Here is a 12,010-nt window from a genome sequence, read left to right on the forward strand (position 1 = left end):
TTTCATAACTATTTATAGCCGTTTAGTTATAATTTGGGGAAGGCAGAGATCGGTAATCTTTGTTTTGTTTACTTTCCCTGTTCTGCTCCCTTTTATTCAACTTATATATGTTTGGTTTATCAAAATTTAAACATCATTTCTACGTAAAGTGTAAGGAGTATATCTGTATAAAGCATGAGCTGCCAAATACTAGCTTGTTGTAAATCATACATAAATATGCTAACATGCATGGGCAATTTTGTCAGCTATTGTGATACTTATAATAAATTTTTCAGCCCACATTCCTTACATAATTGAATAACTTGTCTAAAATTGTACAGTAACAATAACAATAATTTATGAACGTTCTACCAATTTTGAATACAGTCAGCAATGTATAGAAAGTTGTCCCATCCATAATCTCCATCATTATTTATTACACACCACTGTGTATCACTTGAAGCTCTTAATTAATTGGTTATGGGTCAAGTGTTTTACAATTGCACTCAAAATGGTTGAGGTCTTTATGAGGTGATTTGATTTCTAAATTTTCACATTATCTATTCACTCTTGTCTATACAGTCTACTTAGTATCTACAACATCTCTAGGATGAGAAATACATTCAATCAATATTGGAGCACATTTCAATGAAATCACTAAACATTTCAATTAAATAGAAATAGTATTTACTTTAATTGGTTAAACCATTAATAGAGCTCTTTAAAATTGTATTTTGCTGAGGACATTCATATTTTGTTCATTGTCAAACTTATGTCATTTTTAAATGAACTGCTTTTTAAATAGTTTTTAATAATATAGCATGGCTCAGCATATCGTAATCAGCAGAGTCAATGTTTTTTTATTTGATGATTGAATGTTTCTTAATCTGCCTTTTCTCTCAAGCTTTTAAAATCAAACTTTAAAGATCAAAAATCAATTATTCTTGAATCTTTTCTACTCAATCTACATGTCTTTTTTCTACTCACCTACATGTATTTTTCTCTTATAATTTCAACATTTCTTATTCATTTTTGTAATTAATTTTATTCAAGGTTATCTATCAATATTTTTCATGTTTTCTCTGTCATACATTATTCCTTACACCTTTCCACAACTTCTTCCATTCAACTATTTTTTCTACCCACCTACTTGTCTTTTTCTCTTATTATTTAAACATTTCTTATCCATTTTTCTAATTAATATTATTCAAAGTTACCTATTTATTCTAATTTTTTCATGTTTTCTCTGTCATACATTCTGCATTTCACCTCCATGATCAATATATTTCTCTTTATCATAATTATTAATTTCCATATAGATTGTATTTTTGTATTATCTGTCTCTAAAATTAACCCTCGTCAAGAGAACCGAGTTTTTCTATTATATTACAGCCTCGCTAGCTTGCACACTATTTTGCACCCTCTACTTCATTTTATTTCTTCTTCTCCATCCTCTTTTCCTGGTATTCCAGTTATTCTTCCTCTACCCCGTTAACATCTTCCTCGTCATCCTTGATGTTTACTCATCCTTCTTCTCGTCCTGTTCCTCCTTTTTCTTATTCTAATCCTCGTAATCCTCCTTATTCTCTTGCTTCGTCTTCTTCAACCATGTATTCTTGCCTCCTTCTTACTCTCCTACTTGATTTCCAATTGCACTCACATTTACATCACCCTCCATCCTCTTTTCGCCCCTTATCCACCCACCACATGCACTCCTTACTTGCCTTTTACCTTCTGCACCATTTTTTCTCCTTCTCCTCCTTCTTCTTCTTCTCCTTCTTCTTCTTCTTCTTCTTCTCCTTTTCCTTCTCCTTCTCCTCATCTTTCTCCTTCTCCTCCTCCTTCTCCTTCTCCTCCTCCTCCTCCTTCTTCTCCTTCTCCATCTCCTTCACCTTCACCTTCATCTTCATCTACACAACCTTCTCCTCCTACTCCTCCACCTTCTCCTCCTTCACTTTATCTTTCCCTTCTTCTCTCATCTCCTTATCATCTGCATCCATCTCTAGTTGCTTCTCTTTTCTCTGTGTCCACCATTGTATGGTCCTTCCACCTTCTTCTCTTTTTTTCTGCACTAATTTACGATCATTCCTCCTCCTCCTTCTTTACCTCCACCTCTTCTCTCACATTATTTCCATCCCATTCTTACTCCACTTTTCTCTGTGAAACATTGTTGGTCCTTCTTCTTTCCCTCCTCCTTCTCCTCTCCTCCCTCCTCTCCCACGGCCAACTCCTTCTCTTCCACTTCCTCCTTCTACAACTCCACCCCCTCCACTTCTTCATCCTTCATCTTATCACTCCTCTTTCTCCTCTTATTCCTTCTCACCGTCTTCCTCTTCCTCCTCCTTCAAGACCTCCACCTCCTCTCCTATATTTCATTCTCTTTCTCCTTCTTCTCCTCATCTTCCTTCAAAACCTCCACCTCCTCTCCTATCTTTCATTCTCTTTCTCCTTCTTCTCCTCATCTTCCTTCCCCTTCCTCCTCCTCCTCCTCCTCTTTCAAGACCTCCAACTCCTCTCCTATCATTCATTCTCTTTCTCCTTCTTCTCCTCATCTTCCTTTACCTTTTTCTATCTCCTCCCCCTTCAAGATTTCCACCTCCTCTCCTATCTTTCATTCTCTTTCTCTCTCTCCTCATCTTCCTTCACCTCTTCCTCATTCATCATCCACCTCCATCCCACCTTATTTCTCTTCACTCTTACTTCTCTTCTCTTCCATGTTTGCACATCACTGTATGGCTTTGTTGTGTTGGTGTCCGTGGCTGCGCGCGCAGACCTGCAGTCGAAAGTGGCCTCGCTGACGTCACGACTGGCCGCACATGAAACCGAGAAGCAGCACATGCGGGACGAGTTCGGTCTGCAGCGAGCCAAAATGAAGGAGCTTTTCCTCCAGAAAGAAGGTAACTGCTGCCGCGTATGTTGCTGACTCTGCTCTCTCTTGCTTTCTAGCTTTTTCCTCATTTTGCACATTCCTCATAAATTACAAAATAATCAATATACACTGCAATCATGAGATTAATCTACAAAATAAAATATTATGAACAATTCCCCCAAAAAATCAAGTTCGAGCTTGGGAAGGAGTCAGCCGAACTTCGGCAATCTAATTTATACTCTGTGCAAATTGGCATGAGCTCTAAAGGATTAGGCCGACCCTCTTACTACTCATACACACAAACGCAGTCTCCTCTTGTGTGTGTGAGTAAAGGGACGGTCTGCCCACCTGTATAATACGTAGTATACATAGTATATCAATGGCGCAGGTAGTGCCTGCGCGTGAAGGAGCGAGGGTCGGTTTAATATTTCAGCGCTCATGGCAGTTTGGACAGAGTATTATAGCAAAATTGAGAATCAGTGATCATAAAGATGAAAGACATAATAAATACTAGTAGTTCTGTGAACAGTAGACCTCACGCAGTTTTCTCATCCACAAGTATCTGATGTCACCTGTTTTAGTTGATTCAGTTGAATCACAATTCACAGTTGAATCATAATTTACTCTTAAAAACTGTTTATTTGTTTTGTCCAAGATCAAAAGCTCACTTATGTTAATAAAATTGGAAAATCAGCAGCAAGCAGCATTCAACTATAACATACAAACTGCTGCACAACTAACTAAGCACATTGGAAGTCCATTTTGAGTTATAAATGTAAATACAGATTGTGGAATAATTTTCATAAAAATATAGTGCATCAGATTGAGCAAAGGCTAAGCATACCTGAGGAGGCGCGGCTTGGTGATACAAAGTGTTGATCTTATGGAGATTGCTTTATCACACCGTTCTACGCCATGCCCGATTCAGTGTGTGTGTGTGTGAGAGTTCTTGCATTCAAACCAATAAGCAAGAAGCACCTGGATGCAAAATGCCGCATCGCGCCTCCTCAGGTGTGTATCCAGCTAAAGTTTGTCATGAGATGCATTAACTATTTGGCGGTACGAAGTTTGCCGGGCCAGCTAGTGTTTAAATAAACATGAATAATTGATAATAATAGTCGTGGATAATAATTGTGAACCCTGTTCCCTCAAACCTAATTGAATTGAAAAAACGCTTTAACAGGACAGGTAGGCCTACAAGTGGGACCACCTCTCTCATTTGCACATATTCCTTCTCTCTCTCACTATGCACACTGTTTAGAAATGAAAGTAGAATAGAAACATCGGTCTTTGAGGCGAGAAGTAACTGCCGAATTCCTTACCCTTACCTCAACAAAATCAGGGATCAATCAAATTTTGGAAAATGCCTGAGGTCATAACTATTCACGGTGCCTCCAACATTGTAATGATGATCTTCAATGGATGGATACTTTAAGTTAGAATAGTCGTTCAATAGGATTTAAGGGGTGAAGTTACCCTATTATCGATTAGATTAGACGCTTTTATTTTTGTGTAAAAGGCTGGCCACTAACGGTAGGACATGCATGACATGCATGCTTATCATGCACACACATATTCATCATGCATGTTTTGTCATCAGCGAGGACCTCTAACATAAAATAAACAGGCAATAACAAGAAATAAACAACTGTTAAATTACAAAAATGTTCACTAAAGTATTGTAAAGTATCATAAAACTGTCCGTTGTAATTTTGTGGTAATGGGTAAGTTGTGAGCTGTGAATGTTGCTTGTAGATTTTTTCCAATCAATTTTATTTTCCAATTCAATTTTGTTACAGTGCTTAACTCCATCTACAATAAGTATTCTCATCAATAAATCACTTTCTCATAACACTAGTTATTACCAACTCTCATACATAACTCTAGTACATAACTCTCATGCCATTTTCATTTCAGCAATTATCAAATAAAATCTTGAAAGAACTAATAAAGTTGCAACATGACCAACATTAAAGTTTTCATAGTTGAAGCTAAACAATTTTATGTCCCAGCAACTTTGTTCAAAAGGCAATCTCCTCATGCAAGCGAGTAATGATAATAATTAGAAATAATTGACACGTTTGAACTCCCCTTCGTATTTCCTTATCAACTGTAATAGGGATAGTTGAAACTTTTAACTATAACGTAAGTTGATCAACTGTTCACTGAACCGATCAACCATAACAGTTTATCATCAATGAAAAATGTAATTTGATTTAATCAGGTATCAACTAAGTGCTTTTATTGTGTACAATAGAGTAAACTAATATCATTTTTAGTTACAAATGTTCACTATATTCTCGAAATAATCAACTGTTAACTATATTCTCTATAAATTAAACTAATATTATTAACTTTGAGTTTCAAATTTTAACTATATTATCAAATTGATCAACTTATAATTATATTCTTGATCTCCTGTGTAGTACAGTCATAAGCAGTGTACTAACAATATTAGAATTTGAATAGGAGACCCTATGGAGGACTCTCTAGTATGAAGTATTTATTAGTATTATAGGACAGAAAAAAGTTGCTCATTAGTCCCTAGACTAGATAGCAATCTATCGTTGAATGAAAAAAAATTCTTGTTGTTAACTATCAACCTCATTTCGTTGTCAACTACACTAATCAACTAAAAACGTTCTTGTCAACTAGCTGGGACCCCAACTCGTATAAGCTAGTGAATAATGGATACTGATAACACAGAATAATGAAAAGTATTTTCATTTTCTAAAGTCATGTTTTGATAGAACAATAGTCGGCTTCGAAAAGATAATGAAGTTGACATTCCGTTTTTGTATTAAGCTTAGAGGAATTGTTGAACCGTGACAATGCCAGATAACGTTTTCACTATATTGTTGGAGTCACTGTTGATGAATGAAGTTTGATATTTTGTTTAGGTTATATCATAGAATTAAAAAATTTATAAGTCAAACAATGTGTAAGTTTTTATATTTGGAAATCTATTGAGAAAGAGCTATGCTGGCATTTGAATTGAGTTCAATATTATTTTTGAAAATAAATAATATTATTATTAAAATAAATAAGTGATATTTTGACAACAACCTAGAGTTTTTATTATTTTTGAAATAGATATTCTAACTCCTGTTATGAAATGTTCATTCATTATTCCTCTCTAACTTCCGTTAGTTTATAAGCTTCTTCTCACAACTCACAAGGTCTTATCATGAATATTTCTGTGTTCAATTTTAGTGTTCTCTCACTAGATGAAGAATTAATAAAAGCGGTCATATCATCTTATATCAACGAATTTTTCCTCGAAGTCCAAATTATTTATTCTATTTCTTCACACATTTACAGTTAATTTATGTTATTTTTCAAGAATTTTCTGCATCTTCTTTCCACAGAGGAACTGAAGTGAGGCTGTGCCGAGTACAACAAACTTAATTTCTCATTATATACATTTTTATCTTTTATCTCTTAACTTCCTACATACTGGTGGAAATCACTGAGATATAGCAATTATTCAAATGCTAATGAATTAATTATTATTAAACGAAAATCCAAATTAAATGCTGTAAATCACCCCGAAGGCTTCTGCTACTGCAAATATTGACAACAGGGTAAACAGCTAGATGGAATTTCGATGAGCGCTACTGTTCAACAATTATTTGTCAGCCCGGGAATGATTTGTTTCCCTGAAAAATAAGTTTTGAATAGTAGCGCTCATCGAAATTCCATCTAGCTGTTTACCCTGTTGTCAATATTTGCAGTAGCAGAAGTCTTTGGAGTGAATTACAGCATTTAATCTGGATTTTCGTTTAATAATAATAACTTCCTACATCTTTAAATCTAAAATATTCATTGTTTTTCACACGTTTTTGTCTCTTTTCTACAGAGGAACTGAAGCAAGGCTCTAGCGAGGACAACAAACTCCATTTCTCATGATATACCTTATCTTTTTTATAATATCTCTTGTATTTTTTTATAATAACCATATAGAGGAACAGTACACAAATACAGAGTAGAAAAACTCATAAACTAAAATTTTTAAACTAGTGATATTTTGACAGCTGAGCTGTCTTCTTCAATCTTCTGAGTCACTGTCAATGTTGTAGAATCGTTCCATAATGAAATAAAAAACCTGTACCAAATTTATTTGGTCCTGCACCAAATAAAATTGTAGAATTTGATGATATATGTGTGTTTTTATTTCATTCTTCAATCTTGGTGCCGGTTGCACAAAAGCTGGTTGAATTTTAAACGTGATTAATTTCACGAGAACCAATCAGAGAAGCCGTCTTTTCAAAAAGCCTTCTCTGATTGGTTCTCGTGGAATTAATCACGGTTAAAATATAACCAGCTTTGTGCAACCGGACCTTAAAGTGTAGTAGGTGTTGTCAGTTTGGATTGTGACCACTGTTGAGCCCACAGTGTAATTAGGAAGCTCGAATGTAGCAAAACGGAGCACAGATTGAGGGGAAGTCATTATGAGGTATGAGACATTTTTATTTTTTTAAATCTCCTATCTTTCCACATCTTTAAATGTACGATATACATAGCTCTCTCACACATATTCCGTCTCTTCCCTTCTTCTTCTTCGGGCTTTACAGCTCGATGTGAGCTTTAGCCTCTCGCACAATAGCCCTCCACACATCACGGTCACATGCCTTACGTCTCCATGCTCTTATCCCCATCTTTCGGAGATCATCCTCCACTTCATCACTCCATCGGTTGCGTGGTCTCTCCTGTCGTCTTCTGCCTTCCATCCTGGCCTTATAAATTGCTCTTGTCATTCGATGCTCTGCCATTCTCTCAACATGACCAGCCCAGCGCAATCTTTGTGATTTAATGAAACGGACCACATCCTCACCTCCAAGAATTTCATTGTTTGATCTTCTTCTCCACACTCCATTGTCGTTGACACCCCCATATATTCGCCTGTTAATTTTTATTTCAAAAATTCTTAGTTTAGAGACACCAACAGCGGTAACATTCCATGTCTCTAAGCCATAAGTGATTATTGGTCGGATCAGCGTTTTGTAAATAAATAATAATTAATAATTCCGTCTCTTCCCACATCTTTAAATCTACAATATTCATAGTTTTCTCACATATTTTCTGTTTCTTTTCCTCAGAGGATCTGAAGCGAGGCTCCAGCAAGCGAAACAAACGTTTTATTATGTATGCTTAGCCTACTTTATCTTTGTTATGTATCTCTTATATTTTTTGTAAATAATCAATTAAAATAATTAATATTAATCTTGCACTTTTACAACAGTACTAACGGTTTTCTTGTTTGACGGACGCGTTTCGTGGCACTGAGCCACATCCTCAGCGTACAAGGAGTAGCTAGGTACTCAGAACCTAGTACCAGTCAAACAAGAAAACCGTGAGTACTGTTGTAAAAGTGCAAGATTAATATTAATTATTTACAATATATTAATATCAACAGTTCAAGTAGGATGAAGACAAAAGAAGAAAATTTTTAAACGGAAAAGTCTAAGAAATTGTCAAAAAACCACAGATTTATTGATAGGTACTTAGAAAGACCGGTTTCGGTTATTACACCATTGTCTAAACTCAGAGATTAACTCTGTTTATCAGAGATTGACAATGGTGTAATAACCGAAACCGGTCTTACTAAGTATCAATAAATCTGTGTTTTTTTGGTAATTTCTTAGTCTTTTCCATTTAATATGAATAATTACCACAATATCAACTTCTCAACTACACACAATTGAAGAAATTTATATTTTTTATATCCCTCATCTTCGTACAACAATAAATCTACAATATTCATAGTTTTCTCACATATTTTCTGTCTCTTTTGCACAGAGGAACTGAAACGGGGTTCGAGCGAGCACAACAAACTGGTCGAGGAGATAGAGAGGTTGAAGGCTGAGCTGAATGAGGCGAGGACGCAGGTCACAGTCACAAGGTTGGATCTGGAGGCGCGACTCGATGAACAGAAACAGCGCAACCAGGCTGAGATCACCAGTCTACAGCAGCTTGTCAGTGGTCAGTTTTCTTCATTAGATCATTCATGAATTAATTCATCAGCTGGTTCATTAGTTCATTCTTCCATACATCTGCTGGTCACTAGTTGCATCAGTTTATTCATTCATCCGCTGGTCAGTTGGTTCATTAGTTCATTCATTAATTAATTCATCAGCTGTCAGTTGGTTCATTAGTTCATTCTTCCATTCATCTGCTGGTCAGTGGTCAGTTGACTCATTAGTTCATTCATTCATCTACTGGTCGGTTGGTGATCAGTTAATTCATTAGTTTATTCATCCATTAATCTTTTGGTCAGACACGTTAATATTAAATATATCTGTTGTCCCTAAGTCAAGCTACTAACGGAAGAAACCTTCGTATATTTTGGACTGACAGATGAACAGTGTTCTATAACAGATGACCTGCTAGAGCACACAAACTACTGCCCACCCAAGTTAGAAGTGACTGCCACTAATGTTTAGGTTCTTGGCTGCACAGTCGTATTAATTGGATATGTAATATCTCACATTGTAGGTTAAACTTTACATTAGTGGCTAGCTTATAGAAGTGCTTTCTAATGAATTCTACCCACTTGGACCTAAAAAGAATTTTTCTTATTAGTCTTGTACCATTCTTGAAGAGCGTGATAGAGGAAATATATATTCCAAGCATTCGAAAATCAACCACTAAACTCTTAATAAAGCAAGTTGAGACTTGTACAAAATATCCGAGTTCCCAAAAAGTGGGAAATTTGGACCTCATCATGCAAGCCCTACGGTTTAATGTATTCAATTTGACAACATAGTCGACGCAGGGTTGACGGGAATCTTGTAGATGGGGAAATTCATGGAGATTTTCCGTTGTTTGTTTAAGGTAGGCGCACACAGATCGTCATCGGACGGACGGATCGGATTTTTAGATTTAATAATAATAATAATAATAATAATCATAATAATAATAATAAATTTGACTTTATTTCTGCGTGAAAAAAATACAAAACATGTGAAAATTAAGAGTCATAGAAAACTAAGCACTTAGTATTACCATTCTGCTCCACTATAGAAATACAATGAGAAAAAAAACAAAACAAAGAAGCAAAAAGAAAAAAACAATACAGCTAATGGCTTACTCTACTAGAGCTACACTGCGAACGAAAAATACATCAAAAAGACTACTCTACTAGAGATACAATAAAATAACAGTGGACAGCAACTCAAGATAGAGATTCACAAGTTACAAAGATTATAATTCATTCTTTTCAATTGGAGTGCGCATACCTATACGGATGCGGATAGGTATGCGCACTCCAATTGAAAACAATGCATTAAATCTAATAATCCGATGCGTGCCGTCCGTCCGATGACAATCTGTGTGCTTCTACCTTAAGTCGTCACATTTCTATATTGAGATCCACTTCAAACTGTCATCTTTGGTTAGATGGGAAGCATTGATGATATTCATATAGCAGTGATGTTAATCTCACTATAATTAAATTCTCAAAGGCAGTGTTTGCTACTTCATATACCATTTGTGTGCATAATGCTATTCCAATAGTTGACCTAGATCTCTGAATGAGCTGAACATCTGTGTTCTCCTAGCATTTTACTCTCAAGATTAATAATTGTTGGCATTTGAATCTATCTATTACATTGTCAAGAAGATCTTAAATTTTAGTTTGTAATTATTAATTCTATCGTCAAACTCTTCTTATAAAAACTGATCAGTTCGAAAAAATCAACAGAAGTTTCATCAAGTTTGGATGAATTTAATCGAATCTGTTAAGTGACTGGCTGGTTCTAGACTAAAATTATCAAATGGTTAAATCCAATTATTATAAATATCGGGGCACCGAGCTTTGCTCGGTATTTATTGATAAACAGAACCATAGCCTACTATAGATAGAGGAAGCCATCACAGAACACAATTCTCTCAAATGATCGTGTTTATATTTCACAGCTGGCTATACGTCAGTCAGCTTATGAATTTCGGGGATGCGATATTTTGATTTTTCACATACTCACTCGCTCACTCACTTTTTTACTATCACAGCTGTTTCAGCCAAGGATGAATTATCCTTTTAATATCGTTCAGCGAGTTTTCCCAAGGATGAGACCTAGTGCAATCGAATTTTTATATCAGAAACCTACTATGTTCCAAATTTCGTGAAAATCGTTAGAGCCGTTTTCGAGATCCGTTGAACATAAATAACCAGATATAAAATTATAAACAGATATATAAAGAAATTGCTCGCTATAGGATAATATAGTAGGATAATAGGATACCTTTAATCTATTTATTATATCCAGTGAGTCAGCTGTACTTTTAGGAATAGCCTAAGTTTGTTTTTTTTTGGTTCGTGTTTAAAAATTTCTCTAATAAGTGATTATTCTCTATTTTAAAAATAACTGAGTGTTATTATTATTATTATTATTTTGATATTTGGAACATCTAAATTCAAAAGAATGGTTTGTATAAATATTTTTGGACCGAAAATTCTGTGGAAATCTAGAAGACATTACCTCATTTTGGACTTTTAATGTTACCTAAATTTGGGAACAAATTCATTGTAAAAAGAATAAATAAAGAATAAAAGAATAAAGAATATTTAATAAATCAATTTATTTTACATTTTGTTTACAGTAATATACAGAGCATGAAATTACCATAATTACAAAATAGCTTGAAGTCACAATCATACCCTGAAGAACATTACAAAAAATTCCTTATAAAGGAAAATAATCCCAAAGGTTACAAAAACCTGTTTGGCTGGAAAAAGGAATTGTTACATTTAAAATCAAAATCATTATTCAATATTTTTTAACTTGAAGAACCGCTCGACAATCCTATATCAGACTGGAAAGTCTTGCGTTATCCAGTTAATATTTATAAATCTAGGTTACAAAAACCTGTTTGGCTGGAAAAAGGAATTGTTACATTTAAAATCAAAATCATTATTCAATATTTTTTAAACTTGAAGAACCGCTCGACAATCCTATATCAGACTGGAAAGTCTTGCGTTATCCAGTTAATATTTATAAATCTTGACAAATAATTATGAAATAACAATTTCTACCATTTTAAAATTCGAAATTCAAAGTAACTAAGATTCTTCAATACTGGAAGACACATTTGTAACCTATTTGCCCTACACATTACTGAACAGGATTGTGAATAATAACTTAATGACAAATTAATAAAAAC

The 12,010-nt window shown here is 34.8% G+C and overlaps 1 protein-coding gene across 1 annotated transcript in view; it reads left to right on the forward strand.

Annotated features, from left to right (window-relative positions):
• The window catches only part of LOC111055465 (rab GTPase-binding effector protein 1), a 40,127-nt gene that overhangs the window by 550 nt on the left and 27,567 nt on the right, over positions 1-12,010 (forward strand). The window contains 2 exon segments of the mRNA XM_039436807.1: positions 2,751-2,876; positions 8,648-8,830. Of these exon segments, the coding sequence (XP_039292741.1) occupies positions 2,751-2,876; positions 8,648-8,830 (309 nt within the window).

The sequence above is a fragment of the Nilaparvata lugens genome, chromosome 10 (genome assembly GCF_014356525.2).
Source record: "Nilaparvata lugens isolate BPH chromosome 10, ASM1435652v1, whole genome shotgun sequence".
Taxonomy (NCBI): Eukaryota; Metazoa; Arthropoda; class Insecta; order Hemiptera; family Delphacidae; genus Nilaparvata; species Nilaparvata lugens.